The sequence below is a fragment of the Alosa alosa genome, chromosome 22, assembly GCF_017589495.1.
Source record: "Alosa alosa isolate M-15738 ecotype Scorff River chromosome 22, AALO_Geno_1.1, whole genome shotgun sequence".
Taxonomy (NCBI): domain Eukaryota; kingdom Metazoa; phylum Chordata; class Actinopteri; order Clupeiformes; family Clupeidae; genus Alosa; species Alosa alosa.
This window is the reverse complement of record NC_063210.1, coordinates 19,026,710-19,050,284: the sequence shown is the minus strand read 5'-3', so window position 1 is coordinate 19,050,284 and position 23,575 is coordinate 19,026,710. Positions and strand designations below refer to the sequence as shown.

General features: G+C 37.6%; 1 protein-coding gene across 2 annotated transcripts; it reads right to left on the bottom strand.

The window, feature by feature from the left end:
• Positions 1–2,959: 2,959 nt before the first annotated feature.
• On the bottom strand, positions 2,960–23,552 carry LOC125287285 (nuclear GTPase SLIP-GC-like). Of its 2 annotated transcripts, XM_048232873.1 has the most exons (19): positions 23,355–23,552; positions 22,969–23,024; positions 22,656–22,754; positions 21,109–21,214; positions 20,807–21,029; positions 19,393–19,629; positions 17,446–17,637; positions 17,131–17,309; positions 16,882–16,927; positions 16,685–16,792; positions 16,231–16,333; positions 15,584–15,717; positions 15,296–15,472; positions 8,240–8,400; positions 7,944–8,079; positions 6,214–6,322; positions 4,127–4,260; positions 3,934–4,018; positions 2,960–3,647 (listed from the first exon to the last, which is right to left on the bottom strand). In XM_048232873.1, the coding sequence occupies exons 2-19, from the start codon at positions 22,994–22,996 to the stop codon at positions 3,583–3,585; spliced, it is 2,322 nt and encodes a 773-aa protein (XP_048088830.1). In that variant the 5' UTR covers positions 22,997–23,024; positions 23,355–23,552; the 3' UTR covers positions 2,960–3,582. The 2 variants fall into 2 exon arrangements, with proteins under 2 accessions (XP_048088830.1, XP_048088831.1); XM_048232874.1 differs by lacking the exon at positions 19,393–19,629 and having other exon boundaries at positions 23,355–23,551.
• Between the last annotated feature and the right edge of the window lie 23 nt (positions 23,553–23,575).

The window sequence follows — 23,575 nt, the reverse complement described above, 5'->3', positions numbered from 1 at the left end:
ATAAGTGTTTTATAAACACCTGTTTTAAAATAGCTAAAGAATGTGCTTATGGTTTAGCAAACCAGATCAATACAATATGATTTATACAAACACTGACGTGTGTGTGTGTGTGTGTGTGTTTGTTTGTGTATGAGAACTCTAATGATGTCACTCTACATTATACACAAAAAACAGTTCCAAGGACTCAAACTGTCATGCAGAGAAGTGTATTCACACATGTGTGTGTGTGTGTACCTGTACTATTACGATTATTATTATGCTTCAATAAAATGAATATCAGTTTGACATCACAGAAGGTATCAGTCAGTGCCATATTGCCTTCTAGTGGATGAAGTAAACCACAGCACGCCTCCTCATTTATAAGAAGCTTTATTGATACAGGGATGTAAACAATGTGTCATGGTTGTTTAGCATTTACATTTACTGTATATTTATTAATTATGTTGACACTCTGATCCAAAAGAACACAAACTCAACAGTGGTCCATCTGCTTAACCAATAACAAAAGCAGCTGCCTCTGTAGCACTGCAAACACACACACACACACACACACACACGCACCCACACACACACACAAAATATTGAAAATAAAGTACAAGGAAAACTGTAATCTGAAGTACAATGAAAAAGTTTTAGTACATGCAGTACTGCACACACACACACACACAGGAGTGTGGCGTCTGGTCCCGTCACTACTGTACAAACACACACACACACACACACGCACACACACACAGGCACTAACATTCTGAATCCAACACTCTCAGCTCTGGGACACACAAATCTAAAGTTCTGAATCCAATACTCTCAGTGTTGGGACACACAAATCTAAAGTTCTGAATCCAACACTCTCAGTGCTGGGACACACAAATATAAAGTTCTGAATCCAATACTCTCAGTGTTGGGAGGGCAGATCACAGTAAAGCACATTTCTTCTTTTTCTTCTTGTGCTTCTGCTGGTTGTGTTGGACTGCTGCAGCGTGCTCTTCTGCTGCCATCTCTTCATCAGTTTGGAGACGTTAGGAAGATCCCTCCCTCTCTCTTTCATTTACATCAGTAAACCAACTGTTCCATACGGTCTTGTATGCAAGCAGATTTCTTCAAATGTGCCGCTGACTATTAAAATACTGATGCTTTGTTTGAAGTTGCGCTGATTGCTGTTAAAGGGAATGACCGATGTCATTCTCATTGATTTAAACTAAGGATGTTATGCCCAAAACACACCCATGACTAACATTAGACCAACCTTCTTGTGCCAAGCGCCGTTTGATAACAAAACAACCCCCATTGTGGACTGGAGAAACCCCTACATTTAATTAAGCTATTCGTTAGTGACCATGAGTTTTAGATCGCTAAAATAGGGCCCTTTGTCATTGGTAGGTTTGGCAAAGTGACTACCTGTGCAGTACTTCAGTATGGCCACTAGAGTGTAGTGTTTGCCATTGAATGAGAGTGGGTTTGTTTAATTGTTTAAATTATTTTTAATATTTGGCCTAATGTATCCCAAAATATGATTAGCATCTCATAATGCTTAATTGTCTTGTTGCATTCTAGTTATTGTACTAATAGTAATTTCAGTAATCAGTAAGTGATTTTCAGTGTAATACAGTCTTGTGAAAATTAAATTTAAATTGTTTAAAAAAAAAAATCACATGCAGAGAGGCCCTTTGATATGAGAGATTTCAATTTGTATCCAGTGATGTGTGAGTCCATTCATAAAGCACCAACAACTAAACTGTAAAATTACGCTGTAAGTATGATGGTGCAGTCTGGGAGCCTCTGAGCCTCCTGCAGTAAGCAGATGCTCTCCTCCAGCAAAAAACCTTTTTCCTCCTCAAAACTCTCATCGAAGTGTCGGCTTTAATACTGTTGAATGAAACACACCTTATCAGGTAAAGACTCACAAGCAACAGATCGCAGGTTTTTACACAGCACGAGGGTCAATTACCTGACCTCCTCTAGACTGGGACAGGCTTGGACGAAGGAGAGGATCCTGATCCAAAACTCCCAATGGCGCCTCTTTCAGAGTGGCTTCTATTCATTTACTGTGTGTGATGAGAGGTGGAGGCAGCACCCCTAACCCCAAAACAAATCCAGTGATGGACAAACACCAGCAGCACCAAATCACACGTCCAACATAATCACAACACTAGTCTCTAAAGAGTTTAAACTCTTTTCACATCATGAACGTTGATAACTGCTACATGACTGTAGACATGAAGGCATGTTCAGAGGATATAGTGAGTGTCTCATATCATAGACAAACTGTGAGCAGAGTGGCTTTGGCTGCAATTCTAGACGTTACACCACATCATATTATGAGGACACTAATCTCTAAAATGTTTTAAATTGGAACACAAACCGGTGACTATCATCAATTTGTTCAGAGTCTCAGGTGTAGTATAGAGACACATGGAAGGTCCAGTATTCTTGGCTACAATTCCATCAGATTGGGTGTATAGTACTTGCAGGGCAGGTCAGTCTCATAGCTCATACTTTATTTTCATGTTTTTGTGTTCAGACCTCACCTATTCAGCTTACCTCCCAGTTTCCTGTTATTGATATTGACCATCAGTGGACACTGGACAGGACTGCTGTCTTTAGAACAGCACACATAATAAATACAGTAGGCCTATAATAAATCACATTCATTTCCCACACACAGTGACCTTTTGGCTGTGCACCACACCAAACCATATTACATTGAAAAAACTACTTAAAATCTCAAATCAGGACAAGGTTGATTGTGACAAGGGTGGACAAAGCATGATCCATGATCCCTCATAAATTGTTTTTTTAGCCTATTCTAAATGATATAGAATGTAATCGGTGCCTGGATTTGCCTGCAAAAAATGTATTAGGCAGACTCATAAGGGAAGCCAAGTAATGGTTAATGATTACAAAAAATGGTGATGAGAAGAATCGTCAGATAGGCTACATAAGTAAATTGCTGCAGTTAAATATTTTACGTTTTTATTAGGGCTGTCAAACGACTAAAAAAACAACTAATTAATAAATGAATAAAAAAGGTGAGAGGTTGAACTTCACTTCATCAGCTACAGCTTAACATTTCTAACTCATTAACTGTGATGTCAGTAACTCGTGCACCAACCCCTGAACCAATTCTGCTAAATGACAAGCTTCCTCTAACTTCACCTCCTGTCCTTGTCGTCCTCTCCCTCTCACTTCTTCACCTCGGCGTCCTCTTCCTTCTCCTCTTCCTCCTACTTCTTCACCTCCACGTCCTCTTTCTAGGCCTCCTCTACTTCTCACTCTTCTCTCTCTTCCTGCTCCCTCCATTGTACTTCACACGGACAGCTTACCTGTGGCTTATTTACACTGATTTTTGGATACAAGGGTGTTTCAGACAAATGTTTCAATTTATGGATAAACTAAAGCTTTTCCTATCACAACAAAAGACACATACCAGTACTTTACTTAAAAAAGGTAAAAAAAAGATAACCTACACTAATTCACAAGGTGACAGGTTGAGACATATGTAAGGATATAAAATAAAAACTTATGAGAAGAAACACTAGACATTGCTGCTACACTTGCTGGTTCTTGTTTGTCTGCATTTCCTCATGGCTGAAGGTCGACAAAACTGGAGGCAAGCGACTCCATCTCTTTCACCTCCTGATTGATATCTGCAAAACATCAGAAAATGAACTCTTTAATTTAGCATAAAACATTAGTATATACACCAACTGACATTATTATTCACGCATAATCATGTGTAATTCCTGCACATTCAGAAAAACATTCTGGGACAAGTGTGTATGCATCCATCATTTTTTACAATAATGACATTAGTTGTATGAGCTGAAATGACTAACCTTAGAAATTGTAAGGTTAAAAAAAAAAAAAGGATTGTGCAAAGAAAAAGCTAAACCTGTGGTTATCCCGGAGTCATACAGTATGTATTAGGCCTACCTGGAAGAGGCACCCCATCTTTATTGGTAAGGGCAAGTGTTATAATGCTATCTAACTCTTCTCTCAAAGTGTTTTCGATGTATTCCTTAAAAGAGAAGAAGACATTTTTTTTAGATTTATTTCATGTAAGACATACATTTAGGTACATGTAACTTGTTAGCTACATTTAGCATACATGGGTTAAATTACTCACTGTCAGGTTTTCAAAGAGTTCCAACATGGTTGTTTTGGCTCTGGTAAACATGTCTGGCTTTGATTTCTCAATGTGGTCTATCAACAACTTCTGCTTTGCAGTGAAAGAATTCCTTCCAAATACTTTTGCTGCCTCTGACAGGAAATAGTTGCAATAGTCAGTGACTTAACAAGTTGCAGAGGAGCCAAACAGGTACACAACTTGATTTAAAGATAAAAGATGTAGCAGTAAGGAATGTATCACAATGCTAGCAGAGGTAGGACCTAAACAACAATCTTGGGCTCAAAACAAAGCTTGCCCATGAAAATACTAGGGGTGCACGATTCAAAAAATGTCATAGTTTGCAGAAACAATTCGGTGTAGTTACTTTTCCTATATGATTGAAGTAGACATACAATTTAAAAGAAAAGAAACACAACAAATTAAATACAGTTTAATACTACTCAATGTCAGCTTTGAGTAAGATTTATTGTTTTCATTCTGTCCACTTATAAGATGGCTATCATAAAGTTATAATTTTGACTACATAGTTTAGTATAGGCCTATTTGACGATAATATAGCCTGCCACATGACTCCCTATTTTGCACAGTGGGCCAATGTGCAAAATAGGGAGTCATGTGATAGCCTTCTGATATTGATGCTGATTGAAGAAGATGCAGCATGAAGGTTGTTGATATTTCAGTTCAAAATGGAATCAAATTACACGTCTCCCTCTCCTCCCAAAATAACACTGTAGGTCCTAGCCTACAATGCCCTATAAAGGCAAAAGACCTTATATAGGTAGGACACTGGAAATTTGGCTATTAAAAACATGCACACACAAATAAACATACACACACACACACACACACACACACACACACACAGACCCCCCCACACACACACACACACACACAGAAGCAAACAGACACACGCACACACACACACACACACACAAAAACACACACACACACAAACACACACACACACACCATTACCCCCCACACACACACACACTCACAAGTGAAAACACACACACAGAAGCACACATGTACACAAAAGCAAACGCACACATGCAAACACTAATTTGGATACACAAATGTTGCAAGAGTAGGGGACGGAGTAGATGGAGACAAATTGTCTGATTTTAATTTTTGGTCAAACAATGGCTCTTGAGAGTAATGGGCTGGGCTGGACAAACGTGAAATAGCAAAATGTTAAACTATTTAGTAGGCTTTGTGGTAGAAACTAACAAACTTAAATGCCATTACAAAACAGAAAAAAAATATGAATCGATCTTGAATCGGTAGAGCTTGAATCACGATATGAATGTCAATAAACATTTTTGCACATCCTTAAAAAATACACAGCAATCTGTGAAACAATAAAAGAGAACAGGTGAATACGTCACATATGGGTAGCAGCAGCCATATTTACGGATACGCTAAAGAACGATTACGAAGAAACGATTACTGATGGAAACATAGTGAGAGTCAAGAAAGTAAGACTAAAAAGCCAAATATATTAATTCTGAGAAAATCCTGTGTCCCAACAGAAATGGACCTGAATGTTGTATGGACACTGCACCCACTGTGTCACAATGCCCCAAATAAAAGGGTACAGGTATTTAAAGTTCCCATGAGGAATGAATGTAGAATTAATGGGTTTTCACATTTAAAATATCACTGTTTTTCCCCTTCATTTACTGCTGTTTGCCATCCCTAGCAAGAGAGCATACCAGTTCATTGGCCTTGTTAATGGACCATACAGTATGCACTGGACACTCTTAAGCCAGCTCATTTATTTCCAGTGGAGCCAGGTGTGTATTAGCCAACGTTATTGTTAATGTAATTAGTGTCTACATGGACCCGGTTGGATGTTGCACCTATACTAGTGAATCAGCACATTACAATGTAAAAGGATTCATGCGTGTGTTAAAACTGTTATTATCGGGCAAACAAGATATTCAGTGTCGGAGTGAAAATGTAAGGAGCAGAATATAACAGAAGTTACAACACAGCTGATGCTCCACTGGAAATAAATGACTGGGTTAAAACTTAATATGCTTCTGTGCATATGGTCCATTGAATCTTTATAATTAACTTACCTGGGTAAACTTGTTGCATTGTGCAGAGAATGGACTCATAGAGAGAAGTGTAGATTCTCTTTTTCCTTTGAAAAATGTCGTCCTCAATTTTTGAGATCAGTCTGTTTTGCTGAAGGAGCAAAACTGCAATTACGTTTTTGTGCCATTATTGTTTAAATTTCGAAGTTTTTTTTCCTGCTATTCCGAGCTTTAAGGTTGAACTTTAATTTTCAACAACACAATAAAGGCAACACAATTGTTTGATGAGACTTCCAATGTTGCCTGCCACAACTCAAAATAAGCTTAGTTAAGCAGACAAAATAGAAACAAGCAATGTAGTTCGCTAACAATTTGTGAATACAGTAGGTGTAATTAAGGAAAGTGACTAAAGCTATATCTGGGCCATATTCACAAACAGTCTTAAGGCTAAAACTATCTCCTAACCTAATTTAGGAGTTGTGTCAGTCGTAACTTCAGGAGTCCTAGTTTTTTTGACTAAGAGTAATTCACAAAGCATTTTGTTAGGTGCGCTAAAAGTACAGTAGCATCTAAGTCTGGGACAGGTTAGAAGTAGTCGAGAGGACTCCTAACTAAGACCTATTCACAAACAATTGTAAGCTGTTTGTAGCCTTCCATGTCTTGAAATGTACATGCCGATTCAGAATCACTTACAGGACATCTTAATTGTGAGCGAATAATTGTGCATTGTAAGGGATGCAATAACTGCACCAACAACAACCAAAACCATTCATTGTCAAGATTTAAACTCAATTAAACGTTTAATTTTAAATCAAATTATATTGGCTCTTGTCTATGCAAAGATGTCTTTGAACAGATTCATTTTGAAATGTTCCAAAGATAGCCTACTGCATCAATCCGTAGTGTATACATGGCATCTTTCTCTGTCTATTTATTTATCTCTTGTCCATCGCGGTACGCTACTCCCGTAGTATATGCCTTCTGACCAGTAAAGGACTTGTCACTCATCATCAGCCAATCACTGTGGTCACTGCAAGCAAGCTTGTGCATGAGAAATTATGTCAACCACAGCAACGGAGCTGTCATCTTATCTTAGGAGTTATCATTTTTCCTCACTAAAAGTTGGTCTCAGCAGCTTTGTGAATAGAGACCTCTTAGTATAGTTAAAAACATGTTATGCGATTAAGAAGTACTTTTAGATAAATTAAAAGATTGCTTTGTGAATATGGGCCCTGAAGTTAGGACTGACGTCCACATAATTAGCGCACTAGTTTTTTGGTTACACTTTACTTGACAGTATCGACATAAGAGTGACATGACATTGTCATGAACGTGTCATTAACAAGTCATAAACATTTATGACATAACGCTTCTGTCAATAAGTGTCATTCGGTTTTTGTCGTAACAAGTTAGGATTAGGATTAGGGTTAGGGTTCATGTGTCATGACAGTGTCATGACAGAGACATGTCACTCTTATGTCGATACTTTCAAGTAAAGTGTTATCCGTTTTTTTTGTGTTGTGCATGAGTATGTGTTTATGTGTTTGTGTGTGTATGTGTGTGTGAGTTTGAGTTTGTCCCCTCTAGTTTTTGGAGTTCGTCCTAAATTTTCCAGTTAGGAACTACTTTTAACAATAAAAGCCTTTGTATTCAAATTGTGACACATGAGTTTGCATGTATTCATCCAAGGTGTTTATGTAAACTTCAACTGCATATGTATAAAGTTACTCATCTACTGATCAAACAAAAAAGGGCAGAGCACACGAGGATACCTGAGTCTTAATGAATGTCAGGTTGAGTGACGCAGGAGATTCCCTGTAAAGCTCAGTGATGTCACTGTTGATGATGTTGAATCTGTGCAGCATCCCTCTAATTGATTTGTCTGGTTTTCCTGTCACTGGGCCATTCCTGGAATGTATATTTTATTTGAGAAATTAAGAAGTGCAAAGTTGCAACATAAACAGATTCTACAAGGAGAATTTCTTGAATTTCCCCTGGGGATCAATAAAGTATCTATCTATCTATCTATCTACAACACAACAGTCTGTATACAGATTAGGCTACTTACTGTGGGAACATATTTTGAAATTGTCCATCAACACGTTTGTACATGTGGGTAGCAAGAGATGCATTCAGATCTATCCTTAATCCATTTTTAGTCCTCCTGAAGCCGTTGTTCTCACACAAAGCCTTGAGTGTCCGATGATATCCCCTTGCATCCTTTATTTTCTGGAAATAGGTTAATATAATAAGGATTGTACATTTTTCTTTGGAATCACTGATCAAGACCAGACCAGTACCAGTCACTCTACTCAATGTGAAGGGTCAGGATGCGTCAGAATCAGGATGTGTCATTAGGACTCCAACAAGCCTCTCAGCCTGAGAACACTGTTTATAACACATAAGCAGTGATGGGTGTAATGTATTAAAGCAACAATATGTTGTTACTGTACTGTAAAATTACAGCTTTAAACTCACTACCCCATTAACTTACACTAAGGTGAATGGAGTCTCAGACATCGGCTATGCGTACCTGGAATACCTAGTATTGCACAATGCTACGCCGTTGGTGTGGGTAGGCACATGGAGCTTTTTGTTGGTTTTAAACAAATTGTGTACCCCATATAGCACTAAATGGGCACCCAGTACATTGTACGTTTATGAAAAGGCAAATACTACATTGTGTGACACTTTAAATAATGCATTACTGACATTACATTTCTATTTAACACATTGACCTACTTTGATCTACTGTAATTACAGTGCATGAAAATGCACTGTACTGTTATTCCAAGGCTTTTTACAGTGCATGAAAATGCACTGTACTGTTATTCCAAGGCTTTTTCTTCTTCTTCTTCTAACGCAGTTAATGCAGCTTAAACCGCTTAACGAGAAACTTCATTCAAACTATGTTAATTGAGGTCTTACTTAGGACATGTGGGCTTTGTATTTTTCAACTTTGTAACTTTTATACTTTTTAAACTATTAATTAAAAAACTAGTCAAAATTTCCCCATAGACTTAACATGGGCTGATGACATCACAATAGAGCCAAGCAATTAGAATCCTATGGCAGGTGTTCGGGCCACCTGGACCAACTGCCAGTCTCAGGCTTTAAGCATACAAACTGGCCCTATTAAGACTACACATCCTGTTCAACTGCTTCCTCTGCCAAAACTGTTTCAAAATAAGTCCTCACTACAATATTTCACTGTTAAACAATTTAACCCTTTAAACTACTGAACTTTTGAACTGTTCAGCTATTGTAACTGTTACTTGTCATCAACTATGACTCCTACCCACTGTAGCTAGTTAGCATGGTTAAGATAGTTAACATGTTAAGATGTTAGTTAGATTTTTAAAAAACTGATAAAAATGATTAGCTAAGCTAGCTAAGTAACGTGGTTAAGATAGTTAAGATGTTAGTTAGCATAACTGCTAAAAATGATTAACTAAGTTAGCTAAGTAACATGGTTAAGATAGTTAGCGTGTTAGCTAATTATTTTTTTTCAGTTATGCTAACTAACATGCTAAGTCACATGGTTAGCATACTTAACATTTTAACGTTGTTAGCATGCTAGTTAGCATAGTAACTTGGTTAACATTATTATCTTTGTTAACATAGTTAGCATAACTGCTAGCTTAACATTAGAGCCATTCCAAGTGTCAGTTATCGTCAACTATCTACCTAAATAATTTAACCATTTAAACTATCCACTTATTTAACCGCTCAATCATTCCAACTACATTAAACCTTATCTACCAAGTAAATCATTTACCTATATAAACTATCCACCTATTTAATTGTTCAGTCATGCCAACTATATTAAACCTCATCTACCTAGCAACCAATATAGTTTGTTTTTACTCTGTATGATATTTGACATCATATTTTTTTGCATTTTCATGCACTGTATTTCCTTCAGGAAATGCTTTTCTAGTTCTTCTTATTCTTCTTCTTCTAACGCGAGTTAATGCAGCTTAAACCGTTTAACGTTAGAAACTTCATTCAAACTATGTTACGTGGGTCTTACTTAGGACATGTGGGCTTTGTATTTTTCAACTTTGTAACTTTTATACTTTTTAAACTATTAATTAAAAACTAGTCAAAATTTCCCCATAGACTTAACATGGGCTGATGACATCACAATAGAGCCAAGTAAGCAATTAGAATCCTATGGCAGGTGTTCGGGCCACCTGCATCAACTGCCAGTCTCAGGCTTTAAGCATACAAACTGGCCCTATTAAGACTACACACCCTATTCAACTGCTTCCTCTGCCAAAACTGTTTCAAAATAAAAGTCCTCACTACAATATTTCACTGTTAAACAATTTAACCCTTTAAACTACTGAACTTTTCAACTGTTCAGCCATTGTAACTGTTTGTCTGCTTGTCATCAACTATGACTCCTACCCACTGTAGCTAGTTAGCTAAGTTAGCTAAGTAACATGGTTAAGATAGTTAACATGCTAGCATGTTAAAGATGCTAGTTAGCATTTTTAAAGAAAACTGCTAAAAATGATTAGCTAAGTTAGCTAAGTAACATGGTTAAGATAGTTAACATGCTAGCATGTTAACATGCTAGTTAGCATTTTAAGAAAACTGCTAAAAATGATTAGCTAAGTTAGCTAATAATAATAATAATAATAATAATAAAGCTTTATTTGTATAGCACCTTTCATACACAGAATGCAGCTCAAAGTGCTTTACATTTGAAACATGTAACACAATAATAGTCAGTCAGTCATTATCAATCACTTTTCTTTTGCTGTTTATGTTATACTCAGCAACATATCAAAAATATAGAAAATGGCGTCATAAGACTGGCAGCCTTAACCCTCTTACCCCCCACAAGCACGCCATATGGCAACTGTGGCAAGGAAAAACTCCCATATTCCAGGAAGAAACCTTGAGCAGAACCTGACTTAATAGGGGGAGCCCATCCGCTTCTGGCTGGCTCCCCTCAATAGTAGCAGATGTAGAATAATCTGAAAATGTAGTCTACAGGATAAGATGAGTTAACTAAAAGCTTTCCTGTACAGGTATGTTTTCAGATCTTTTTTAAAATATTTACTGAACTCGCCTGCTTGATGTACAGAGGCAGGGTGTTCCATAGTTTGGGGCATAATGGATAAGCGCAGCTTCTCCACTTTGTTTGTGGAGCACTTTGGGTACGATTAAAAGATTAGAATTGGATGATCTAAGTTTCCTTTGTGGTTGATAAGATATTAAAAGCTCAGAGATATATGAAGGTGCTATGCCATTCAGAGCTTTGTAAGTAATTAACATAACCTTAAAATCAATTCTATAGGAAATAGGGGAGCCAGTGCAGTTCAGCCAACACAGGGGTGATGTGTTCTCTCTTCTTAGTCTTAGTTAAAAGTCTAGCCATAGAGTTCTGTATGAGTGCCAATTTCTTTAGATGTTTTTGGGAAGACCAGTGAAAAGTGCATTGCAGTAGTCTAACCTGCTAGTGATAAAGGCGTGAATTAGCTTTTCTGCATCTTGTTGAGTTAAAAGGGCCGCACTTTGGCAATGTTTCTCAAGTGGAAATAGGCTGTCTGAGTAACTTTACTGATATGGGGCTTAAAAACTTAACTCTGCATCTAAGATGACACGAGGCTTGTTACTTTTGGTTTGACCTGGTGTGCCAAGTTCCCCAGGTTACTAAGAATAATATCTAGCTTTAGTTTTGGTCCAACCAAAAGTACCTCTGTTTTGTCATCATTTAGTTTCAAAAGTTTTTGCTCATCCACTGATTAATGGAGGTTAGGCATGCAGTGAGGGAGCAAAAGGCCATCTGGGGTTAGTTGGCTCCACAGAAAGATACAATTGGGTATCATCTGCGTAGCTGTGGAAGTTTACATTATGCTGATTTATGACGTTTCCCAATGGGAGCATATATAGAGAAAATAGCAGGGGACCAAGGCAGCTCCCTGGGCCACACCAAAAAGGCAAGTCATGTTTTCAGATACATGATCTCCTAGACTGATATAAAAATCTCTGCCAGTAATGTAGGTTTGAAACCAGTTTAGAGCATTATCAGAGAGACCCACCCACTTTGCAAAGGCGGTGAATTAGGATGCTATGATCAATGGTGTCAAATGCAGCACTCAAATCCAGAAGAATAAGGATTGAGACTTTGTTTGAGTCGGTAGCTAGTCTGAGATCATTGACTATCTTTACTAGAGCCGTTTCTGTGCTGTGATTTGATCTAAAACCTGATTGGAATTTTCAAGGATACTGTTTTTAGTTGAGGAAGGTATTTAACTGATTGCAAACAACTTTTTCAAGTACTTTGCTCAAAAACGATAGATTTGATATAGGCCTGTAGTTGCTCAGATTGGTATGGTCAAGTTTTGACTTTTTTAAGTAAAGGTTTCACAACAAAGCGGTTTTAAAGCAGTTGGAAATATACCTGTTTCTAATGAGGTATTTATTACCTTGAGAAAAAAAGAGCTAAGCCTTCATATACTTTTTTTGAGGAATGTAGTAGGGATTGGATCTAAAACACATGTTGAAGAGCGGTTTGAGTTATAATTTTACCAAGCTCAGATTGAGTAATAGTGCTAAAGGACCTTAATTTTGGGGGGCTGTTTTTTGGGTGTACTATCAAACATATTACTTGTGTTACCAATAGCCTCCCTTATAGAAATGACTTTGTTTTTTTGAAGAAGTCTGCAAATTCTTAGCATCTTAGAGAGGATGCCTGACTGAGTGTGTCAAAAGGTGTTTGATGCAATAGCCTATCAATGGTAGAGAACAACACCCTAGAGTTTCTACTGTTTTTCAGCAATTACCTTAGAGAAGTGGTTCCTCCTCTCATTCGAATAGCTCTATTATAATTTGCAATTTTTTCTTTTAGAATGGCACGGTGAACCTGTAACTTAGTTTTCTCCATGTTCTCTCAGCTTTCCTACATGATCTTTTTAGATCATGGATATTTTTCGTTCATCCAAGGTGTCAGTTTGCTACAGGGCCTTTTTAGTCTTTAAGGGTGCCACTCTGTCAAGCAGAGCCTAATTCACGATTAAGAGCCTCTACCATTTGATCAATGGGATGATGTAAAATATCTAAATTTATGGAGTCTATAAGAGCTATGAACTGCTGTTCTGCTCTAATGTCCAAAGTCACATTTGATTGCAATTTAGGGATGAATTTTTTGGAGTATGTAGTACAATATTAAAAGATACACAATGATGATCAGACATATTTATATCATTTACTGATAAGTCTGTGACTTCTATCCCTCTGGAAATGACTAGATCGAGGGTGTTGCCAAGGTTGTGGGTGGGTCCTGTAACATGCTGCTTTAGCTCTAAACTGTCCAACACATTAAGGAACTTACTGGCTTTAGCATCAGTTGTCTTATTGACATGAATATTGAAATTAAGCCATTTACAATTATCCGATCATAGCTAGTGATGATGGCGACATAAGTTCAGAAAACTGGTCGAGAAAGCCAGTCCATAGTTTAGGAGGCGGTATAAGGTTAATAGAAGTACAACTGGGTCAGCCTTCAGAGTGAGGGCAATATACTCAAAGGCCGAGTTTAAAGGATTGACTTCGTGTGCAACTATATTTGTTTGAGAGAATGGGGAATTCCACCACCTCGTTTGCCTTGTCTAATTGGAGTGGAAGAAATTATAATTTGGGGGACAAGTCTCAACAAGAACAGCTTCGCTGTCTGAAGTCAACCAGGTTTCAACAAGAAACAGAAAATCCAATTTTTTTCACTAATAAAATCATTGATTGCAAAGGTTTTGGTAGTAAGTGCACCTATATTTAGTAAACCCATGTTAGCTGAAAATGCCTCTGGCTTTTGAGGAATATGCTGAGGTATGGAAAAGAATATTTGTTAGGTTTCTAGTTTTAAATTTGTCTTTTTTTTTTTACTATCGTTGGGTAGAAATCAGCGTTGGAATAGAACTATAAGCATAAGTCATGCTATTGCATGACACAGCTTGATCTATGGTAGTAGTATTGTATGTTACCCTGCAGAAAACATTCTCAGACCCATCCACATGTATAATGCCATTCGAATCAATACCTGGGGGCGGAATCTGTAATATTTTCTACAGAATGTCAAGCTAAAACATGGTTAGCATAGTTAGCATGCTAGCATGTTAACATCTTGGATTAGCATTTTACAACAAAACTGCTAAAATGATTAGCTAAGTTAATAAGTAACATGGTTAGATAGTTAGCTTGTTAGTTAGCATTTTTAAGAAAACTTAAAATGATTAGCTAAGTTAGCTAAGTCACATGGTTAAGATAGTTAGCATGCTAACATGTTAGCGTCTTTAGCACGCTAACATGTTAGCATCTTGCTACCAAGCATTTTTTAGCAAAACTGCTTAAAATGATTAGCTAAGTCAGCTAAGTAACATGGTTAAGATAGTTAACATAGTTAGCATGTTAGCATGCTAGTTAGCGTAACTGCTAAAAATAATTAGCTAAGTTAAGCTAAGTCACGTGGTTAGCATACTTAAGCGTTTTAACATTGTTAAATGCTGGATTAGCATAGTAACTTGGTTAACATTATTATCTTTGTTAATATAGTTAGCATAACTGCTATGCAAACATTAGAGCCATTCCAAGTGTCGGTTATAAGTCAACTATCTACCTAAAATAATTTAACCATTTAAACTATCCACTTATTTAACCGTTCAATCATTCCAACTATATTAAACCTTATCTACCAAGTAAATCATTTAACTATATAAACTATCCACCTATTTAACTGTTCAGTCATTCCAACTATATTAAACCTCATCTACCTAGCAACCAATATAGTTTGTTTTTACTCTGTATGATATTTTACATCATATTTTTGCATTTTCATGCACTGTATTTCCTTCAGGAAATGCTTTTCTAGTTTGATGTTGTTATACATGTTGTAAGTCCACCTGTCTCACTTTTCTTGCTTTAAGTGTGGTAAAAATCCACTTTTCTCTATTTTGTTCTGCAGCTTCGCTGTTTGGACCCTAAATTATAACAACCCCAATTTTGGACCTAAGATACTTGTCATTATAAGTACAACAGTGGTGATTTTCCAAGCCATATGTGCTGTTTGTGTGTGTGTGTGTGTGTGTGTGTGTGTGTGGTGTGTGTGTGTTCTTACTGTTTTTATGACGTCTCTATCAGCAGTTTCCAGGGAAAGGTTCTCTGATTCTGTAACCCCTTCAGAAAGGCATAACTCCAGATGATCGTACTGTCTAATGAAGAATGCCTTCAGGTAGTCCAGTTCTTCTCCCAGATTTTGTTTCAGAGCCCTAAGAACATCATGTTTTACCTCCAACTAAAAATAAATAAACAAATTACATTAAATAATAAACAAGAAACAAATGCCCTTATATATTAAATAAATGTTTCATTCTGATTTGTTTCCAAGGCATTGGTAAAAACTCACAGTCTCAGAGGCATTGCTGTTGGCACCTTGAATCAGCGACAGAATACCATGTGCTCCTTGAATGTAATCCTTTACTGATGTTTTCTGACAACTATTGTCAAGTTTCTCCAGCAGTCCCCAGAGCTTTGGGATTTCTGACAATCATAATGTCTTATGATTAAATACAATAATATAATACTTGAAATAAAATGTAATAATAATAATAATAATAATAATAATAATAATAATAATAATAATAATTTTAAAATTAGCACTTAATTATGAGAGAACTAAGACTCCTCACTATTATCACTCACTGTTAAATTGCAGTCAGATCCGTATCACAATATAAATATCCTACAGTATTTAGACAGTGACACCAGTTTAGTAATTCTGCCTCTGTACACCACCACAATGAATGTGTTGCAGACACACAGTTTTGTGTCTATACAGTGTCTCTTGGCTACAGGTATAGGCAACCTAAAGAGCCAATCAGAACACACCTTTTACTGATTGCTCTGACACCACAGGGCAGCAACTGACCCAACGACATCAGACTGGATTTGTGATAAAGTGGACACCTCCTTTGAAACCTGACAGCTCTGTTCCACTTGGCATCCTTCATGGCTAGCTCGGCACAATATTATTTTAATGAAACAAAAACTCACCTGTGTCCTCTTGATTCAAAATGCATTCTTCTTCCCTCTGTTGGAAAACCTGGGAGCTAACTGTGAAGACCTTGAAGAAGTCCTCATCACACGTGAAATGATTCTGATAAAAAAAAAAGGTCTTTAGGTCTATATTTTACCAAACATTTTTGTACAATGAACTCAAATGTATTGAGAAATCAGTATTTCAAATGGACATTAAACCAATAAGTACAGGTGCCTCTCAACAAATTTGAATATTATGGAAATGTCCATTGGCCTGCACAGACTGAAATAATACAAATTTAAATAAGCTAATTAGAGCTTTTCTCAGGTCGACATTTCTGTATCATAAATTCTTTATTGCATTTTGAGATTCTGGATTTTTGATTTCCATGAGCTGTAACCGTAATCATCAAGATTAAAGCAAAAACTGTATGCGTAATAGGATTTGTTCATGCATTTTTGTGAATACCTGTATGTCAATTTGTTTGGAAAACATTGTCCTGACTTTTTCCTTGGCTTTTTCATTCCGGTGTAGTATACAGGCCCGTTCCAGCTGTTTACCATACTCCACTGAGTCCTACAAATAGCGCAGATTATGTTAATTAAATGCCCTGATAAATATAACGTTTTACCTGAATATATCACTTATTGATAAGATACTGCAACCTTTGATGCTGTGACATCCAGATCTTCATCCTTCAACTTATAGTTCCTAATAATGAAAGGCATACAGTACAGGTCACAGGTGAGTCCGTCACTGTATTTTCAGGTAAATATTCAGAAAATTGTAATACTCTGTGGTAGTAATGCCAGGATAAGAAACTCATGGCTATGGATATGTTCTCTACGGATAGACTCATGGATAGTCTGATGGATAGTTGGATGGACAAATGGATAGATGGACTGATGGCTCACTTCACATATTTAGTGGGGTTGATGTCATCTGTCTTTGTGCAGATGAAAGTGATGCTGTTGCACTCTCCGCCATGCCCCATGTCTTTGATGCAGCTGGTGAGAATCTTCCATGGCTCCTTGTCAGTTGCAGCCCGGTTCATGTCATTGACAATCCACACCGTGGAACATCTGCTTAAGCACTGAAGATGGAGTCAAGGATAGATAACATGTATGCACAATGTTGGGAAGGTTTTGTTAGATGTTGCACTTTGCAAATTAAGGCCCTTGGATTAAAAGTGTGGTAAGTGTCAACTATTGTCTGAAGTTGAATGTTACCTTCTTCCACATTTCGTCTCTGCTTTTATTGAAATCTCCAATGCCAGGAAGGTCAATTAAGGCAATGTTGTCAAAGCTTTTGCCAGAGGGTATCTTGATGGTGACAGTTTTTACGAGTGGCCAGAAGTACTGCCCAGGGCTAGTATCATCAGACCTTGTGAAGTGGTTAATCTCTTCTGAAAGTTCAGCGGCCTGATGACAAGTATTATTCAAATTAAACAAAGCTGAAAAAAAAACTATACTTTTTAGATGTGTAAGTAGATAGTTGGTTGCTCATATTCAGGGCCAGAAGGCTTTTGCGCCCACTTCAGGCGTATTTGTTTCAAAACATGTACAAAAATGGTGAGGTATGTACAAATAGGCCGCTCTGAGGTGAAAGCGCAGACTGCATTTCGCGCGAGCTGAGAATGTGAAATTGCGCTTTTCCGTCTCATGCATATGCAATCAGGGGAAAGTGTGAGTTTCGTGTAAAAAGATGGGAGGAGAAGCGTAAAATGCGCCTAATTAGGTGTTCCCCTGTATGTACGAAAACTGCCCATGAAAGCGCACATCTATTTTACGCCAAAATATTTCCGCATTGTAAAAGCAGGTGTTAATCCAAATTGCGGTTAAATGCGTCAATAAGAGAATAGTTCAAAGACAAAAGAATCGCTTTTTAGAACACCAGTTTTGGGTCTTAGCACTTTATCAAAAGCAACCTTAACTTTCGTTTTGAATGTCTTATTTTTACTTTCACGTCTGAGTAGAATTACTCTTTATTATCTTCCTGCTTGTTGACATCATGTATTGTATTATTTCATAATCGTTAAAAGGTTTGATTCCTTTTAATGTTGTCATCAGGTTACTTCATTCAATGCGCTTGTGATTGATGTATGTCATTCAGTTGTTAATGTTCGTAAATTGTGGTAAGGGGCGGAGAAAGGCTCTGATTAGCCGATGAACTGCAGGTTTGATAAATACGACATTAACTGAAGTATCACAGCGTGCTATTTCTGCGGGTTGGCCATGGCTCCGTTCGCAAATGTACCTACATCTGGCCCTCAGAGTTTAGAGATTTTATTCTATTTGAGATTTACGTTACTGTTAACTCAAAAAATATAAACATGCTGTCTGTATTTTCAACAAAGGTTTAATTTAAAAACACTGAATTAAAACATATAAAATACAAGACGTTTCAGTGTTCATCCAAACACCTTCATCAGTTGTTTAGTGTGCACAGGAAGTAACTCTGCACCATCCTGCTCCACCTCTCAAACAGGGGGAGGGGCATCATCTGAAGCTGCTGGGACACCATCTTCTCTTGCAAGCACAAATGGACTATAGGCGTGTTCATCTTCATGCAGATCTGTGCAGATCTGACTTGATGTGATGCATGCTGGGTTAAACACAATCGAGCTCTCCATTGTGTTCAACCCAGCATGCATCACATCAAGTCAGATCTGCACAAATCTGCATGAAGACGAACACGCCTTATATATCTCATCAGTCATGTGACTTCATGCCATGAGATCATGTGACTGCCTTGTGTATTAATGCCAGAGTTACTTCCTGTGCACCTTTGCTGAAACTACAGTTACCTGGATGTACAGGCCCATAGACATACTGTCTGTATGTGTGTACAAATGGCAAATAAAACCTCTACACTCTATTTGACTAGCAAGACCACACTACTGGTAGGAAATGTGAACAGTCACCTAAATATTGTTAGCCATTGTTGCTAGTTGCTACCTTAAACACCAGTTTTCCCCAAGCTAATCAAGCCTGGTGACCTGCTTATGTACAGTTCAGTAACTTGTAATCATAAGCCAAGATAAAGGTTTGTCTTGCGGTTTCCTGCATCGGCTGTAGGGTTATTCAACAGAACTATACTAATAGAGATAACAGAACTATACTAATAGAACTTCACTAACAGAACTATACTAACAGAGACAACAGAGTAGAACTTACAGTGGTGCATGACACTCTTTTCTTGGATGACACAAGGAATTCTGGGATGGCTTCAAAATTCTGTTCATCCATCAGTTCTTCCAGGGTTGCATTTCGTCTAATATCCCCATAAACCGCTTCAACTTTCTCCTGACCTGTGCTCAATGTATCTTCATCTTCATCTTCGTCTTCATCTTCATCGTTCTCTTTGCCTTGTGACAAGGCATCTAAGTGTTTTTTAACCTCCTCTTCCCACTCCTGATTAATTACAAATAGAGGTTGTGTACAGTACAATAAAATGTCATAGTAGTGCAAAAGTGGCATCTAGTTAAATGATATGCCAAAAATCAAGGCTTTGAACCGGTTCACGGAACGAAAACAAAACCAGACACTTTTGATGTTTTGCACATTTCAGAAACGAAACCAGAAACTTTACATTTTTTATGTTACGGAACAGAATCGTTTATCTAAAATAATGGTATGGTAACCGGTTAATGCTGTTATTTTTTTCGTACTTATTGAGGTTCAGTTCCGGTCATTCACTCATCAGGAGAAATGTAATAGAGAAGGCCGCCCGCAAGTAGCCTAATCAAGATTGTATGCCAAAGCTGTAGCCTGTCTCTCAAGCTCAAACATAAGAGTAAATATTGTACCAAGTATCTCACAAATCTTTGGTTTTAAATACAAATTATATCCATTTAGATAGGCTACAAATTTCCAATGCATTGTTATAAAAATCTGCTGGGTCATAATGTAATGTACATCATGTAAATAATGTATCCTATAGTGCTTTTTGATGTTTGATGACAGGATAAAGACTTAAGGAAAATGATGTAGACTAACAATATAATTTTAAAATCCTAATGATCAGTCTACTTTATTAACCGGTTTGGGAACTTAATTTTTTTGTTCTAACCGGTTCAGGAACGTCAAAGTTAGGGTTGAACCGAGAAACGGAAACGTTAAAATACTGTTTCTGTTCGGGACAAACCAATTGGGAAAAATTCTGGTTCAATCCCTACCAAAACCCAATGAGTACCACAATCCCTATTCATAAAAATCACATTAATTCATTCATTCATTCATTTATAAAGTTACTTCAGTAATTTCAAATATGCATTGCTTGAGTTTGATTGCTGGAGTTTCTGAACAACTAAAATTTAATTTGGTTATTAAATCAGTTTCAGCATAACACTAACTTAGCACTTTGATTATATGTCTGACACTTTTCTAGGTATAAGTAAGTATTGTATATATACTCTTTTGATGATTGAAATTTTGGTCTCTGCATTTAGCCCAATTCATGAATTAGTGAAACACACTTAGCACACAGTGAACACACAGTGAGGTGAAGAACACACTAATCCCGACGCAGTGAGCTGTCTGCTACAGCGGCGCTCGGGGAGCAGTGAGGGGACAGATATACTGTAAATACCTCTTTGGGAATGAAGTCAATCTCTGCTGTGTAGTTGAAGTCAGTTGTGCTGAACTCAACTTGAATAATGACTGAAGTGCATGCAGTGATGGTTCCTGATGGCAACAGGTCTTCCTCTCCCAAGATGGTATTTATCAAGGAACTCTTTCCCACTCCCGATTTACCAAACACACCCACTGTGGTTTTCTTCTTAGAGGTTGCATCAAGCTTTACAATCATTGACCTAACCAGACACAAAACTGATCAAATGCTTGCTGTTATGACTTATACAACTGGTATAGACACTAGGGTATGATACTTACTCAATGTATTGAATGAATTCTTCGTTGACGTTAGAATGAGGAAATGAGTGTAGTTTGCGTATGACTTGTGACATAAGTAGTTTTGCCTTGTGTAAGGACCTCTGCTCTGTGATAATACACAATAATATTAAATGAAAGTGTAGGTTAGCAACACCAAGAATGAAGAAAGCCAAGCTGCACAACAGGTCTGTTCAAGGCAAAGCAGTAAGCACTCTTAGTAAGTTTCCTGTTCATTGAGCAAAGACATGACCTGTTTGATAATCAAATGCATTATTCTGAAGAAGACTGAGATAGTCTTGCTTGGTAAAGATGTAAGATTGAAACTTAGTGCCTACAGGGCACTAGTACCCATCTCAAAAATCTTGGGGGTAATCCTAGATGGGGATCTTAACTTTAATAACCAGATTAAGACCAAATCAGCATTTTGGCACCTCAGAAATATAGCTACAATTAGAGATCTCTCGGCAGAATTTAGAAAAACTCATCCATGCATTCATGTCCTGCATGTGGCTACCGCTAACTGGCCCAAGAAATCCATCAGACAGGTAGCTAATTCAGAACGCTGCTGCCAGGCTTAACCAAAACCAAGAGAAGAGACCATATTACTCTAATCCTCAAATCTCTGCACTGGCAACAGCATGCAAATACGAACCTATTTATGTCTATTCAAATGAATGGTCATAGGGTTACAATAGGATTGCATAGCACTAGGATACTCTGGGAATATATACCACTTCTGACAATATTTTGAAGTAAAAAAGCCTTATTTAGACTTTTGTTTGTAATTCCAGACATATTAGAGTCTTTTACTGTACTTAAAAAAAAAACTGCAGTTGTATTGTGTAACTGCAGTTCTTTTTTGTAAGGGATCATACAGCCCGTCTAAACAAAGGCAAAACCTAACCACAGAACCTATTATTAAATTATATTATTGGGGGCAGCCGTGGCCTACTGGTTAGGGCTTCAGACAGTTCAAACCCCGACCAGTAGGAACGGCTGAAGTGCCCTTGAGCAAGGCAACTAACCCCTCACTGCTCTCCGAGCGCCGCTGTAGCAGGCAGCTCACTGCATTGGGATTACTGTGTGCTTCACCTCACTGTGTGTTCACTGTCTGCCGAGTATGTTTCACTAATTCACGGATTGGGATAAATGCAGAGACCAAAATTTCCCTCACGGGATCAAAAGAGTATATATACAATACTTACTTATACCTACAAAAGTGTCAGACATATAGTCAAAATGCTAAGTTAGTGCTATGCTGAAACTGATTAAAATAACAAAATTAAATTTTAGTTGTCTAAATTTCCCTCACAGGATCAAAAGAGTATATACACAGTATACTTATACTTACTTATTAAGAGCCACAGAATGTGGGCTTAAAGGAACCCAATGCAGTTCTATTACCTATTACCTTACCTTACAGTATAATGACTTCAAACTCATTGTACAGTATACTGACATACAAAGAATGAAGCCTCTGTACATGCCCAGAATGCCCAGAAAACCATCCCTGTTAATACGTTTATAAATACTTGTACTGGTCTCACCTGTTCTTCTGTCGGCTGCACTGATACAGAGACGCTTATTCCCTTCTACAGTATGGCCATATGAAGTACATGCCTCATTTTCAATGTTTCTTTTCACACCTAAGGGCAATTAACAACAATGGATGTCATATGGATATACAACACAGTGTCATTATGGTTGGGATGGTGTTTGTGTTTCAATCTGACTTGAAACTGAAAAAGACTGAACATCTTTTATACACCTCCCAATAAACAAGCAAGCAAACAAATAAAACAGATGGCTGAAGAATATACATTCTTTTTTTTAATGTTACATGACGTTCAGTAGGCCTACCTTTAGTATTCATTTTTGCAGAGGCCATTGCTTAAATCTCAGATGGTAATGTGTAACTGTGGGAAAATATCAACTGAATAATTAGAAATATGTAAACGGTCATCATGAAAGACCAGTTTAATAACCAGTGAACAAGATTCAAATAAGGATGTTTCAGAATGCCACACAGCTAGACAACGAGTGGCAGACAGACAGACATGTCACTTATGCCTACAGTACGCCTACTTTTCAATACCATAGTTTGGCCTGCAGTAGGCTATAGCACAGCAGAAACATCAGATTCACATAGCCTAGACCTGTTACTTATCCCTAGTGGAAATATAGGTAAAAGTTAGCCTAGAAATCTAGGTAAAAGTTATTGTTTATGTGAAATTCCCCCTACTCACCTACTATCTCCACACTTGGATGCGCGCTACTCTGCCTTCATTGGCTTATGCCACATTGGTCAATGAAAGTATCGGAGGACGTTTCCTTTCACAGAAAACAAAACCTATACTTACAACCGGACCCGCGTCACACAGAGCAGGTTGTTTGCGCCATGCCCCTTTTGAGGGGAAAACATTCCCTCAGAACAAGCCAGAGTGAACCGGTAGACATGTACCAACCA

Bases quoted from the DNA above. Each gene is read 5' to 3' on its own strand.
- LOC125287285 (XM_048232873.1), bottom strand. From the start codon at position 22,996: ATGGCCTCTGCAAAAATGAATACTAAAG. The intron at 19,630-20,806 runs GTATTTACAGTA...GTAATTAATCAG, and splicing joins TTGACTTCATTCCCAAAGAG to GAGTGGGAAGAGGAGGTTAA. The intron at 16,793-16,881 runs GTTGCAGTATCT...CGCTATTTGTAG, and splicing joins TGGATGTCACAGCATCAAAG to GACTCAGTGGAGTATGGTAA.